The sequence below is a fragment of the Aphelocoma coerulescens genome, chromosome 4 (genome assembly GCF_041296385.1).
Source record: "Aphelocoma coerulescens isolate FSJ_1873_10779 chromosome 4, UR_Acoe_1.0, whole genome shotgun sequence".
Taxonomy (NCBI): Eukaryota; Metazoa; Chordata; class Aves; order Passeriformes; family Corvidae; genus Aphelocoma; species Aphelocoma coerulescens.
In genome coordinates this window covers 7,292,815-7,308,004 of record NC_091017.1, presented here as the reverse complement: position 1 = coordinate 7,308,004, position 15,190 = coordinate 7,292,815, and the positions used below count along the sequence as shown (strand labels likewise).

At 38.3% G+C, this 15,190-nt stretch overlaps 2 protein-coding genes across 4 annotated transcripts in view; one reads left to right on the top strand and one right to left on the bottom strand.

Annotated features, from left to right (window-relative positions):
• Positions 1 to 2,226: 2,226 nt before the first annotated feature.
• On the bottom strand, positions 2,227 to 8,189 carry C4H4orf33 (chromosome 4 C4orf33 homolog). Of its 2 annotated transcripts, none has more exons than XM_069012676.1 (6): positions 8,114 to 8,189; positions 7,109 to 7,298; positions 5,784 to 5,844; positions 5,544 to 5,595; positions 5,250 to 5,449; positions 2,227 to 4,055 (listed from the first exon to the last, which is right to left on the bottom strand). In XM_069012676.1, exons 2-6 carry the CDS (start codon positions 7,287 to 7,289, stop codon positions 3,947 to 3,949), a joined length of 603 nt encoding a protein of 200 aa, XP_068868777.1. In that variant the 5' UTR covers positions 7,290 to 7,298; positions 8,114 to 8,189; the 3' UTR covers positions 2,227 to 3,946. The 2 variants fall into 2 exon arrangements, with proteins under 2 accessions (XP_068868777.1, XP_068868778.1); XM_069012677.1 differs by lacking the exon at positions 8,114 to 8,189 and adding an exon at positions 7,859 to 8,107.
• A 93-nt stretch (positions 8,190 to 8,282) lies between these two features.
• The window catches only part of SCLT1 (sodium channel and clathrin linker 1), a 30,941-nt gene continuing 24,033 nt past the window's right edge, over positions 8,283 to 15,190 (top strand). Inside the window, exons 1-7 of one of the 2 annotated variants that reach the window (XM_069012675.1) lie at positions 8,283 to 8,551; positions 10,405 to 10,472; positions 11,111 to 11,163; positions 11,994 to 12,063; positions 12,912 to 12,967; positions 13,325 to 13,457; positions 14,212 to 14,334. In XM_069012675.1, the coding sequence (XP_068868776.1) occupies positions 10,419 to 10,472; positions 11,111 to 11,163; positions 11,994 to 12,063; positions 12,912 to 12,967; positions 13,325 to 13,457; positions 14,212 to 14,334 (489 nt within the window). In that variant the 5' untranslated portion in view covers positions 8,283 to 8,551; positions 10,405 to 10,418. The remainder of the gene's footprint in view (positions 8,552 to 10,404; positions 10,473 to 11,110; positions 11,164 to 11,993; positions 12,064 to 12,911; positions 12,968 to 13,324; positions 13,458 to 14,211; positions 14,335 to 15,190) is intronic. The other variant, XM_069012674.1, reaches the window with a different exon arrangement.

Genomic DNA, 15,190 nt, shown 5'->3' with positions numbered 1-15,190 from the left:
CATGTAAAAATACATTTGTATTTGCAAATAGATTACATAACTGGCAGAGAGTATTTACACACACGCTTAGTGATAGTCCACAGCATCATTTCTGAAAATGAAACAGGAATGTATTTTGGTATGTTCATAGCCAGTGCAGATACAAACAGTGCCTCCTGAGCCATCACTGGGAACCCTCCCACAGACCCCCTCCAGCCAAGGCTTTTACTTGTTGAAGAAGAGAGTAAGGAAAACAAACAGCAAACTGAATTCTCCTGATAATACTAATTTTGACAGAAAGAGAAGTAGAGGGAGAAAGGCATAACTGCAGTACAGTTTATGATAAGTGTTGCACTGATCTCACTGAGGCTGTTTGTGTGAGCACGTGCACTGTTTGTACAACCTGTGCAAATAAATCAGGCTTAAAGCACTTCCCTGTACCTTTTGCTGAAGCACTGCTCAGAGACACTGGAGCAAACTAAAGCACTCACTGAAAGCAAAAGGAAGGGATCACCAACAAAATAAATGCAGGTTAACTATCAAATTTCAGTAGCATTATTCTAAACGTACCATAATTAAATGCAATGAGTTCTGCTTTAGAAATTGCCCTGGTAGCAAGAAGGAATACTTTTAAATTTTACGTGCAGCAAATTATGCACTGTGTCATTCACATTTCAAAAGGATTTTTTACATGGTCAGAATTTAAAACACAACAAAACATTCTGTGCTGTGCCTTTCAGAGGCACAAAACAGCCTGGAAAAAAGGAACTACAAGCAACATAGTACTTAACATCACATTCAGCAGTAACTTATCATCATGGTGCTGGGCAATACAAGTATTAACTGACTCGTGTATCTAATAACTAGAATGGGTAATACAGTTGTTATATCAGCCACAGCAGCCAAAATGTATATATTCCTGAATGAAATTAGAGCTTTCTACCTCCAATATTTGACCTGGCATATCAGAAAAAAATATTTTAAAGTACACAAAGACATGAGCAAAATTTTACTCCTGTTAAGAGCTTTAGCATAAAAAAATCCCCACTGTACAGGATCACTACAAGAAATATGAGATGTTACCTGACAACCTAACTTGCTCCAGCTTTGTATTTAATATACAAATCACTTTTACCAGTAGCACACATTACCATTCAAGTTTTCTTTACATAATTTTTTTTTTCTTGCATTTTTGTATTGGAGAGAAAGAATTTTCTGTCCCCCCTAAGCCACAGCTTTCACATTGTTTCACCAAGCTTCACTGCAGGTTGTTCAAACCATTGAAGCCTCATTCTTGAAGGGGGGCACCACCTCTTACAAATCAGGCTGTATTAAAAAAAATAATTCCTTCAGAATTCAAAACAGCCTTTTTGGAAAGTTTGCAAGAGACTATCTAAGACATCTGCAAAAAAAATAAAATCCAGAATAACATTTAAATCATTTGAACATCACAAAACTATCTTTTATACTACAGATTGACTGACACCTCGTGGAATTTATCTTCTGTTTGATTTTGTCTCAAAAACTATTTTTGAAAATAGCCCTGCAGGAAAGCAAACATTAGAACTGTAACTACACCGCATGACAAGTATTTCTTACAACAAAGATGTCCCAAATAAATCAAAATAAGCCACCATCAGCTTGATTGAAATATCCTTTTTCTAAAATCAAGGATACAGCAAGAAGGAATGGATCTGGTTAAGGATAACTAGGCTGGCAGCACCAAGGCACAGTTTAGACAACCTTCTTCTCCCACCTAGTGGCAAGAAGCATAAAGAACAAGGTCTTTGGAAGTGCAAACGTTAAGATTTGTTTTCAAACACCAACTCTAAAGAGATTCACTGACATCGTAAGGAAGATTGAGTCACGTACAATTCTGGATCTTATATTTAAGTTCACAATGAACATGCTATCACTAACATGCACTTAACTCCTGTCATCCAAAAAAAAGGAGACAGTGCAGAAAAGATAGCCCACAACTAGCCCCAGCACTTACACTTCAGACACTTAAGCTCAGAAACATACAAGTGAACCAACTAATGGCAGCATGGAGTACCATCGGCTTGAATAAAGTCTGTATGAGGATTTCCATTTTCAGGAGCAACCAGCATTGCATTTTGTACTGCAAGGACAATGATTTTACTTTAAAATACTTACTTAGGGAAAGCAATCTATTTCCCTCCATGTTCATCATTTACATCCAAAGTCAAATCTGAAGCAGTCAGTTTTAAGTAGGAATAAACATGAAATGAATAAAAAAATTTTATTTACTCTCCTTTATATACAAAGTATCATTCCTCATATGGAAACAACCTTTGTGAGAAAAGCAGTACACTAATTTTGAATCTTTGCACACACTTTTTTGACAAACTTTTTAAAATAAAGGCTAAAAGTTTAGTGAAATGCTGTTTTCGTTTTGACTGAAATTTTCAAAGCAGCTTTGAGACATCAATGTCTAGATGATATTTTAATCAACATTTATTGGATTGTTCAGTATTTCAGACTTATATTATTCTCTAGAAAACTGTACATGGATTGAAGGTAGAAAAGAAGCCAAACAACTGAATGTACAATACTTACAATTTTCAACAGATGGCACTTTACAGCAAGGAACCTATATTGCCTAACTGAAAGAGAGCAAGAGCAATTGGATGGCTGAGTGCACTGACATGCCAAAGTCTGCCACAGAAAAAGCCTAAAATCCTCAAATTTGAGAGTATAGTTGTATAAAACTGGAAGTTTTAAAGAGGGAATCTATAGCCAGACAAAAACTCTGAGCTAACATTCTATCTCACTGAGATGTTCTTCACAAAGGTGGGATATTCCCACCTTCTTTGCTTCTCAGGCAGAACTTACAGCTAGAGCTAAACTGAAAGCAAAGAAAATAGGACCATCAGATAGTGATTATTACTGCAAACAAGCAAGGATCTGGTTAGTGGGCAAGTTTCCCATTTTCTAAGTTAGTTTATATAGGATTAAATCAGCAGCCACAGTCAAGCAGCAATTGCTATGCTAGACAAAAAAACAAGAACATCAGTTGTAAACCTTGTGAGGGTTTACAGATTACGTGTTACCATCTAAGAGTATTCACTACTGTTAAAATTATTCATGCCCATATGTAAAAAATATAGGCACATACACCTAGAGTATCTCCAGGCTTCAGTGGCATGCAAAAATATTCTCAGGCATCTGAGCTGAATCCTTGAAGTGATGTGACAAGTCTTAGAACAAACCCACTTTGGCATGCTCACAACTATACCAAAAGATTTTACTAAGCATGATTTGTCCCAGAAACTTTACCTGAAATACTTAAAACCTTTCATAAATCTATCCTCTGTACCTAAACACCACTAGAAATTCCACACAGAGGTCTGAGAGACAGAGTAAGTTCCCCCTTCAGCATTAAGCAAGGGAAAACTTCAGGTACAGGAACATACAGGATAGGGCAGTGTTATACCTCTTGCAGGGCAAGCACTGAGACTCCAAAATCCATGACAGCTACATTCCTCTCTATTCCTGAACAAGGCATTCCTCCTCCTCATTGTAAGCAAAAAATTTAGGCACATAAGGATTTCATTCAGCAGTCAAGGAACTAACGAGCAGCAGTGAAAATACAAAAGAAATGCAGCAACTACCAGAAATCAAAAGACTGCAAGCCAGGTATTGGTTTTGTCAGATTTCAGAGCTCTCACGAAAACACAGCTGTAATTTAGCACATTTTTTCTCCTTCACTCGTAGCAGCGGATTCATCTCTTGCACAGATGAAAAACCCTATACCCAGATGAATTGAAACACAAGCCATTCATACACTTAGAATCAACAGATCCACATCCTTTACAGTTGATTTTAAGACTGATCAATGATTTGGGTGTCAAGGAAAGTCTTGCTAATCTGGTATTTCTGCTCAGAATGAGGAAGCTGCTTCCATACAGCTTCATCCAACTTCAACATTATAAAAATGTATGCCTCAATCCATCCACTTAGTGAGAGATTTCCATATATCTGATTCAGGCTGCTCCCAGTCTTCTCCTGTTAGTTCTTTCAGGTTCAAGTCTTTGAAAAATTCCAGACGATGACTGCAAAGAGAGGAGAAATAAACAAAAAACAGTTTTAAGTCTTGTAGCATGTGTCTTAATAAAGGCACTATCCTCAATGTGTTAAGTTCATCTTTATTTTCAGGTTTTCTTGGACAGGAAAGTAACCAGCATTCCATGTGTTTATTTTCCAAAACTTCAGTTTACAAATAAAACCACTACTTTGTACCTGACCCTACATTAATCATTTTAAAAGGCGAAATTCTTTTCTTAGGAAGTAATTTGTAAGAGTAAAGACAAACTAAGAGTAACAAGAGCAGCAAGAACAGCCTCTTCACACAATTGCATCTGCTACCAAAATCTGAAAAAGACTTTTTTTAAAAGGGGTACTATAGAATTACTTCTTGAAAAGTATTACAGGCATTCTCCAGTTTAATACAGAGAAATAAAAATATCTATTTCACACAGAACATTGATAATGTGTTTTATTAGCAATAGCTCAGAATTTTTAAAAATATACAGTTACAGAAGCTAAATTTTTCTTTAATAAAGGCAATAAAGGGTAATTTATCTAAAATTTACCCTACCTGACACCACTGTATGTTGTGTGACAAGTCTATATAAGAACTATAGTGTGTCCTCTAGAGCTGGTTCATTTATACAAAATGCCCAGGAGTAAGAGGTTTCATCAGATCATCTCAGCCTCACAGCCAAAGAAAATAAACAGGCCCAAAGCACAGTTTAAAAATCCAAATTCTCTCGTTTTCTATTGATACTAGGTATCCTTTAATTATATTTTTTTATTTTAGTCTGCCTTTTCAATTTTTTTCATAGTATGGAAACATCTGTAGAGGTGAAAGCTTTTAGAACAGTAGAGGAGAAGCAGAAGAGATTTACTGGAAATGTATCTGGTGAAATGATCACAAAATGGCACTTCAGGAGGAGCTGAAGTCAAGGAAAAAGCAGAACAACTCTCCATTATTTAGATGAGGAAGGTGATAAAAGCAGATACCAATGGTATTGAATGCATAATTTGCTACGCACCTAACATGGAAATCAAGCACTAATTACAGCTCTCTGCCACAGTGCTTTATACAAAGTACAGCACCAGTGGACCCAGAGCTAAGCAGCATAATAAAAAATTCTAGTGGCACTCAACCCAAAAACCAGATCAGCTGTTTTAAGTATTCCAACAACAGTGCAGCTGTATTACAGAAGAGCTCATTTTATGCTTACAAATCCGGTTTCTGTCCTTCCTGCAGTTCGTGTCGAGGCACAGGATAAAGTGCTTCATATTTTCTCTCTTCTCCCAAGCCATGAATTGCAAATGCATTGAACTTGTCAGTCCATGGTGGAAAATAACTCCAAGGAAGAAGAGCTTTACCCTCCCATTTGGTTTCCATTCTGGTCACCTCAAACTCCAAAGGAAGTTCTTCCTGTTAAAGAAGGGGGGGAAAAAAAGAGGCACTGGCCATCTTCTGATGGAAAATAGGCAAATAAAAATCATTATGAATGTACTTGACCACTTACTTTCCATACTTTTCTTCTGCCAGAAAGCAGCAGCAGTAAGTACTGCCCATGGCTGTCAAAGAATCAGAGCACAGTTTTCCTAAAATTATGTCAAGTTATCAGTGCATTATACTGCCACAAATATGTACATTCCCATACTGCAACAATTTCTGTGTCTAGTCTCCCTCATACATATATCTCACAAGCATTAGAACTGCAAGTGTAAATTAACACTTGTGACGTTTCCAGTGCTGTACTTACGGACAAAGCTCAACTTCTAAATACTGCTCAGTTCTGTCATTCAGAAAGAATGCCTCTACAACTGAAAAAAAACAAACCAACCAAACAAAAAACCACCAGGCTGTCAGTATTTTATATTAACTATTTTGTAATATCCTGAGATCATCATATCCCATTAATACAACTCTATTTTCATGGGGTTTGGCCTGTGCCATGCCAGAGTTTGACTTGCTACTGATGTGTACACAGTAACTATAACCCAAATACTCAAAATGTGGTGCCTTAATTCTAACTTCAGGAGCTTTTTATTTTTAATTGCTATGATCACAAAGAGCTTTGTAAAGTACTGTACTAACTTTATTAGCTTTACCAATTCCAGTTTTGAAAATGCTCACTCTGATGCAGCAGGAAAGTAAGGGAAAGAGGATCATACACTCTCAGCAGAGCACACACCCCATAACTAAAATCACTAAATCTCAAAAAGAGTAAGAAAGCATTTAGCTCTTAAATGGTTTTTCCCTACAGATGGATATTTTGGACAGAGGATACTGTTCCAGGTGTACTTGAAAGCCACATATTAAATTTGAATCACACTTCAGGAACACAAAGTAGAACTACAACGGTGCTTCCCATGTAAAATTACAATGGTGCTTCTCGCAGCAATGACATTATTAGAAAGCTTTAGTGAGAATTATGGTATGACTGATATCCTTATTTATTTTTACTTAAGCATATTTATTAGAATAATATCAAAGAGCTGCTGCTACTGTTTTAGCTTTAATCAGAGTAGCTCAATGATCAGGAAGTAAAGAACTTCTGGAAATATTCAATTCTTGCATTATCCAAAGCAATGGGTAAAAGTGGCAGTACAGACAGGAAAGGAAGAAAGAACCCAGCACTACTATGAGAATTTTCTCCATTCCATTCGGGTGCAATTTTGAATTGCATTTCATGAGGTGTAATTTCTGTGTCTCACACGTTCCTATTCCTCAAAGGAACTTTGGAAAAACTATTAAAACACTTCTTAAAGCAAAAGTAGAATCTCTCTTTAGAATTTCACTTCTCTTCCACAAAGGCATTTTAATATATATATGCCACAAAATTATTTTGATATTCAAGTATGTCAAGCCTCTGATAGTGCCCAAGTTATATCAGTAACCCAAAAACTAATATACTATCGACAGGAAGTCAACTTCAACATTAATGAAATCAACCCAGATCACTGAACTCCAACGTTTTTTAAACGTTTCATAGGCCCTTAAAAAAAAGACCAGGCATATTAAATACAGAGGAACATCAGTGTCTGCAGAAATCAGATATATTTGCAGCAGAAGAGTTACACTTACCCTCATAGTCCCACAGTCCACCAAAGGGTTTCCCTGGCTCTCCGGGTGGCGCTGGAGGGTCATTAAAGAAAGGAGCATGAACTTCCATCAGCATTCCTGCATTATCCGGCCTCAGCCCAATCGTAACCGGCTCGTGGCTCACAGGCAAACCATCCCATGTGTGTTTGATTCTAAATTCCATCTTCAGATACTACACAAAAGCAAAAGGAAAGTTCCGTCAAAGAAGATCTCAGATTCCATCTCAGCACGAACTGCCTTTTGTTTGCCCAGGAAAAAAACACCACACTTTGGTATAAAGTCGTTAATCAAAACACGTTTTTAGACATAAGAATTGAAATAAATTAGCTTTGAAAAAAAAAAAACCCTGAATAAACGGTTACATAAATGCTTCTTCTCGTAGGCTTTTATATCTGCAGGTTACAAATGACTCTGAAATCTTATTAAACTTAAAGCTTTTCAACCATACAGCTAAATAAATGCCTTCCAAAACCACCAGAAATGTTTGTCAAGAAAACAAATAAACAGTCTCCACTACATGATCTTAAAGGATTTGGTAACATCAGAAAAAGAGACTGGGGGGAAAAACCTTTAATGTTTGAGACACAAGAAAATGAAGCAACTAGCTAAAGCTTTCCTTTGCAGACATTGCAAACCAGCCTTTCCTTAAACACCTCCAGGGACGGTGACTCCACCACCTCGTTCCAAAGCCTAATCAGCATTTCTACAATGGAATTATTCCTGAAGTCCAACCTGGCCCTCCCCGGACGCAGCCTCAGGCTGTCCTCTCCTCCCTTCGCGGGCTCCCTGGGAGGGGCGGCCGACCCCCGCCTGGCTACAGCCTCCGACCGGCAGCAGCTCCCACAGGGCTCCGCACCGCTCCCGCTTCCCGTCCCCCGCTCTGCGACTCCGGCCACAAACTGACTTCCTGAAGGGAAGTTCAAACGCGCCAGCGCCCGTCCTTAACCCATAAACCCCTCGAGGAAAGTTCAACGAGGGATTTCTTACACCTCCGCCTCAGCGCCGCGCCATCTCTGCTCCCCACGTGACGGGGGCGGCGCTGGCGGCCCGGCCCGGCCCGGCGCTGAGGGCCGGCTCCGCCCCGGCTCGGCCCCGGCTCCGCCCCGGCCCTCGGCGGTTGTTCGCCTTCGCCGCGGGGCCCTGGCGGTGGCCGTGGCTCGGGTGGCACCGGGCTGTGTCCCTCCCGAGCGGTGGTGCTGGCACCGGGCTGCGGGGAGGGAGCAGAGGGGCGGCTCTGCCCGCTGCCCCCGCCCCAGGGCACCGGCGGGTGAGGGGAGCGCGTCCCGCCCCGGCGCCTGCGAGCTGCCGCCTCCGCTCCTCCAGCACGGGTCTCGCCTTTCTTCGCCGCCAGCGGCCGGAGAAGCGGCATTTCACTGGGGGTTCGCGGAGTTTGCCTGGGGAAAGCTGGGAACAAGGCACGGCCAGGTGAGTGTTGGTACTGAGGGTTTGTGTTCCGTAGCTTTCCCAGTGTTCGCTGCAGTGACTAACAGCATGGATAGTACTTTTAGCTAAACACTGATAGTTAAAAGCTGCTAATGATGGCAATAGCTGAAAACAGATGCATTTTTGTATGAATGCCTCTTTAGTTATGAAACCACGGCGTTTCCTATGCTTTACTTACACTTGAAAGCTCTCTTGCTAGTTATTCAAGAAATTTGCTGTACAGACGAAAATCGGTATTTTTAATTATGTGCTATCAGATACAATATTGATGGGTTTAATATAACTTAATATGAGTTAATCAGAGTACATCTCAGTTACGTACCCACAAAATACTGGCCAAAAAAAATTGCTTCCTGCAGAGTTTATATTCCTGTAAGTAGGAGATGGGGTAGATGCATCATCCCAAGGACTTTCACTGTCCCTAGTTACTGCTGCAGGCAGACTTGGCAGTAAGTAAGGCGCCCTTGGTCAGTGTGCATGCAGTGTTTGCAGCTGTGCATCACTCAGACCTCAGAATTTCAGTGGGTGCTAAGTTTCTTGTGGTGCCTTTGGGTGGCCAAAGGTGAAGGAGCAACTTTTGATTCCAAGGATTTCAGTAGCAGAAAAGCTTCTGTCTGAGATAACAGAGTCATTCTGGTTCAAAAATCTGTATCTTTCTTGAGCTTTGCAAGAGTATTTATTGTGATGTGAACAAATTATGGTTTTTTTCAAGTATTGGAATTTTGCCTTTTCATATGTATTTACTTTGGCTGTAGCTTCTTATTTTATAAATCTTTAGACTCTAAGTAGAACTCAGACTGAATTTTCTGTGAAGTGATAAGAATTGCCTCTCCTATCAAAGAGTTTAATCCTCTTTTAAAAAAAAAACTTATCCATTTTCACAAGTGCTAAAAGACAGATCTGAAGTTGGCTTCTATGCCAGCTGAGCCCTGAGTTGTTTGAGGCCTGCCCTGAGTCTGATACATGGATTGATGTTTCTCTTGCTTCATGAATGTGGAATCAATGCTCTAAAACACTGAACGTGTGTAATACAGCTGAAAAGAGATTCTCTAAGCACTATTATATTTAGTGTTGTAGAGTAAGTGTTTGTTGTGTTAAATATATAGCTGTAACGAAGGTTGAGTTTTACCTGAATTCTTCTTGAAATTTTAGTAGTGAGACCTACAAATCATGATCCTCCATTCCATTATGTATTTTTGTGATACGCTGCTGCACACACGCAGCTTTTTTCAGGATGTATTTAATGCATTACTGTTGAAGGTGAGTGTCTATAAGTGATGTTTAAAATCTGTCCCTTTTTGCACCTGTGGGCTCTCATGTTTATGTCCTTTGGCTGGTAAGGGCAGCAACTTTCCCCTTCCTCTTCCCTGGCATTCCTTTGCTGTTGTTACCTCCTTTCTGTCCTCGCTGTCTTTTTCCTATATCCTCCTTTAGAAGCTTAGAACTTGTAAAAGAACTGCATGTGTCAAGAAAAATAGGCAAAAAGTTGTTTAAATCAAAATATAGCCATTGCCTTCCCTACTTCCTTTTTCTTCTTCGTTACCCATTCCAGTTACGAAAGTGTTACGCAGATTCTTACAAAACAGAACAAAAATATTTCTTAAAGAAAACAGAATCCAAAAGGAATGGAATTCATTATTATTATTCTTACAGTTCCTGTAGGTTTTTTCAAGTCCTGGGGTTTTCTGAACAGTTGTGCTACATAGAAGAATTTTAGAAGTATTTTCTTTGCCCTCGAAGCACTCTAGTGTTAAACATATTTCTGACTGCCAGTCAGGTTTATGTAGATAAAGGCCTATGTCATAGCCATGTTTCTCAAACGTGGTGTTTTTCAGATCAGCAGCTAAAAATGGCACTTGGACACCACGAAACTGATGAGGTTCTGAGAGTTACTGCTGAGCAGGTATGTGAACTCAGGGATGGAAGTAGTAAGAATTTTTTAATGAGGATTTGTGATAAACAGCTTTGCAAATACGGAGCACAGCCCACTTCAGTGTTGTCTGGCCCTGTTTTGGATCCATCATACAACGCAGCAACAGCAAAACAAAACTGCCCTAGCCGTGAATTAGGGTATTTTGGGTGCATTTTTAAATGTTTTACCCCTGAAAGAGCACTTGATTTGTAGTTTAGTAGACCTTCTCGCTTTTATAGACTTCCCTTTCCTAAGAGATTCATCTCATGTTGACATAACCATAAGCCTGTCTGAAAGCTTGTGCAGAAGCTAGGGCTTCAGCACTTTCCTGATGCTGAGATGCATGGAAATGGACCAAGCACTTACACAAACCTATGATTGTTCTTTTAAGATTGAGCTGATTTTCCCTCAGATGCAATTACGCTTTAGATCAGAACATCTCCAGGGGAAAAAAAAAAAAAGATTATTTTTTCATATTGCGCCAGCACTCAAGGATTTTTGAAAATAAAGCTGAAAGTGGTTCTGTGGCATATGGTGTACAGATTACAGACAGTTTTGGGCTTCATATAAAAGTTGAAAACTACATACAGTTATATGCAAGTACTAATAAGTAAATTATTCCATTATAGGAACATGCCCTTGGTGGTGATGGCACATCAGGATCCAGGATGATAGACCAAAGGTAACTGATTCCAAGTGATAAGTGAGAATACTGCCGTGTATTTGAAGGAAATTGTCATATGCTCATAGGAGTGTAAATATCCAGGTGAACCAGCTCTTGTGTGTGCATGTGTCTGTAGAGGTGTTACTGACTTTGCTTCCACAATCTGTAAAATAAAGGATGAGAGGTGAATGAAGGAATTCTCTAGTCTAAATTTTGAGAGAATAAACAGAAGTTCTGGTAAGATTGTACTGATCTAGGTAACACAGGCAACTGCTGTCTGTTGAGATCAGGGGGATGTTTTTAAAAAAAATTTTTTGACACTCTTAAACTAACAGTTGTCTATCAGTAAATGGTTTCATGATCACTGTAATTTCCTCTTACAAAAATAACCTAGCTTTTCTTGTTAGCTTTTAATATAGAATTTTCAGAGATTTTCTATCAATTATGAAAATATTAGGAGGGAAAAAGTATAGAAGTAGAACTACAGTGTTCTGCATTATCTTATAGGCCACTCTACTATTGTATGTGAAAGCAGCAATGAAGTCCAGTCTTTTAATATTTGGGATTCTGTGTGAATATATGAAATATTAATGTTGTATTAATAGTCATTTATAATGTCCCATTATATGTTCTATTTCTGTTATATAGGACCCTTGCTGTAAATGATCATTATTTAAAAGTAGGGATTAAATTTGTTCATTTGATTCTGGGGAATGTCGAGCTTGGAACTCAAGAAAAGTGACTGTTTTGTTCTGGTCTCTAGACTAAGAATTCTTTAAAACTAGTTAATTATCAGAGCATTTCAGCTTTAACAAAACTCATTCTAATCATGTTTTTCAACTTCTTAGCTTGTCAACTCTAATCACAGAGTATGATAAACACATGGAGGAGATGAAAGAACAGCTGCAGCTTTATCAGGTATGGGCATTCCTAACATTTCAGACTGGATCTTCTTTAGTGGTCTTAATATGTAGGCCACTAGTTTTTGTCATGCTTCACAAAGCTGCTGGACTGCAGGCTGCCTCAAGGGGATGAATGGAGAGCTTTCTGTGAAAAGATTGGGAGATTGTCTGAATTGCAGCAGTGTGTTATCGTGGGGGTTGAGGTGGAACGGAGCTGGCCTCCTTTCATCCACACGAAATGAAACTTTTTAATGCTTCGTGGCAGGACTGAAAAGCAAAGTGATGTAAAGACCTTTGGCATACAGAAAGCAACTTTTACTTGTGATCTACATGCTAAAGTTATTCACTGGTTTTGGTTTCATGCACTTAATTTGTTTGATCTGTCCATCATAAAGATTTTGCAAATAGTCTTCACGCTTCATCAATTTCAGAAAGCAACAGAAGCACTATGGCTTTCTTGCACTAGTAAACAAAACAGCCAGTGTGATTCATACAACTGGAGTTTTTCCTCAGTTAATTCCTAAACTTTACTCAAATGCTTGCAATATAAAGGATGAATTATCTACTCTGCCCCTAAAAACTTGAGTTAATTAAAAATCAATCTTTAAGAGCCATAAAAATTTCAAAAGGTTAAGTTTAATACCTGTGATAACTTCCAGATGCTGAGGTATAACAGGACTTGGCAGCTGTTAAATTTAAGTGGTATCCTATGACTTGCCTTTAAAAAGCAATTGACTTTCTTTCACTGTATTGTGCTGAATTTAGTTGTTCATCTTTTATAGTATCAGTCAGAAATACAGGATGAAAGTGTTACCAGAGCTTGTGTAACTTAAATGTGCTTACTCTTGCATGTCTTTGTGTCAGGCACAAATGAGTGAGATGAAGCTAAAATTGGAAGAAGTCACCAAGGAAAATGAAAGGTAAATAATTGCACTGTCATGTTACTACTACTGTTTCTCATGATTTCTAGACATTAAAAAGTTTTTTTTCTAGGACCTTGAAATCTTTGAAATCTTCAACTGCTAAGTAATGTTAGAGTCTTTCAGTACTTCATATAGATTACAGCACTAGGTATAGGAAATTTTACCATGTCTGTAAAAGAACTAGATGTGAAACTATTCCAAACTGTCCATTGTGTTTATAGAACATAACATAATAGATTTAAATTTGACTTAGAAGGAAGTAGAATGCACAGGTGGAAGGTACAGTGTATTTCATTTGTTTAAAAAATCCCTGTTAAAGAAATACTTTGCTGAACTTAATTCTTTGAATTTCAGGCTGCATGCAGAGTTGAAAGAGTCTCTTGAGAAGCAACTGGAGGCTCTTCCTTTCATGCATCTGGAAACTGATATTCCTGCAGATGAAGGCATAGTGAGAACCCTTCAAGAGCAACTACGGCTGGCAAAGCAAGTGTGTGAGATTAAACATTTATATTGTTTTATTTCTCTTGTTATGCCTCAGCGGATTAGGGGAGGCTATTTTATTTCTTGATTCAGAAATTATGTGTTTGGAGTTCCTTAAGGCTGTTTTGAGCCCTTCTTAAACTTAAAAGACCTGAAGAAGCTTCTTTTCCTAGATTCATGAAATAATTTTTTAATATTGATTTGTGTTAGTAATTTTACCTAGTTGGCTTGATCCTTATGTTGAATTCTTGATCACCAACTCAATGATATATTTTCTTCAATTCATGTTTTTTGTAGTAGCTTGCCATTGTAATCAAAACTATTGTGAAGTGATACGAGGAGGAAAGTGTATGTGGGATATAGCAAATAATACCTAAATCTGAAAATATAAGCAAATTTTTTCAGCTTATTACCATATATCAATCTTGTTTTGTATGATTAAGTTGAACTTGACAGCTGAATTTTGGTATTTGAATATTATCTCAACTGTAGGTCTACCTTAAAGACCTGTAAAAAAGTTTGAGCTCTTCAAAAAAAAATTAAAAAGCAGAAAACTTGCAATTCACTTGTAAGTGGAATTTGAACTTCCAAGCATCTGTTTCTCTGCACCTGAGTTTGGCATTTTCTCTGTGTAATTAAAATATGTGCAGAGAAAAGCATAAGTAATGTCATTTTGTCAAAATAGAAGTTAAGGCCTGTCTTTTTAGAGAATGATAGAGGAAGATAGATGTGCTATAATAGAATGTTACTCTGTAACTCAGGAAAAAGACCAAGCAATTGGCCGCTGGCAGACGTTGTTACAGGAGCACGATCGACTTCAGCAGCAGTACCAGGAGCGCCTGACTGAAACGCAGATTCTTGTGGCTGAAAGGAAAAAGCAGAATGTAATTTTCATTTCTTTTTGTTCATTTTTAGTTTTTTCCATGTGTGTATATATATATGCACAAAATATGCATGTGCATATTAATAATCCTGTGTTTGAATTGAATGGTCAGAAATCTTCAGTGCAGTAAAACATCTGAGAAGGTTGCTTAAGATTTCTGAATTCTGAGGGGAAAGTCTTTCATCTGTTCTCTTGTTTGAATAGTTAGAAAAGTAGTCTCCATTTGCTGCTCTTACTCGGTAAAGAAACATGTGTAAACAGTTGAAAAATCAAGTTCTCTAGTATTTGTGTAACGCTAGCTTGTGTTTAGCAGCCTGGTTCTCATCTGCTGTGCCTGGGGAAGGCCTTTCAGGAAATTCTTAGAAAAGCTGTTCTGCTCTGGTGAGCTATGTAAAGATGCTCAGTGTGTGAAGAACTAATAGAAACTTAGTGCCTGCATGTACCTTGCTACATGTATTTCTAGGCCTGTAAAGAGAACCTGAAAATTAATTTAATATTTCATCTCCATTTTCTAACACATTTGACTTATGGGCACAGTTACAGCTCACCTCAAATATTTTTTTTACTGATTTTTGGGTTTTTGTGGTATTAAGTTCACCTTAGCAATGTGATCTTTTCTGAGAAACAGGATAAGTGTCTGTGCAGCTGTTGTACTCTGTCAAGTTTCATAATTATTTCAAGGAATAGTTAAGAGGACTCTTACCTTTGTGTAGTTCCAGCTTTCTGCTCCTGTTTCTTCTATTAAATTATTTCTCGTGTTGTATTGTAGTTACTAATAACATACTCAAACAGTAGAGCACAGAGAGTCACTGGTAGCTGTGGGAGGGTTTCAGGCTGCCAGATTCCATTTTTATTAA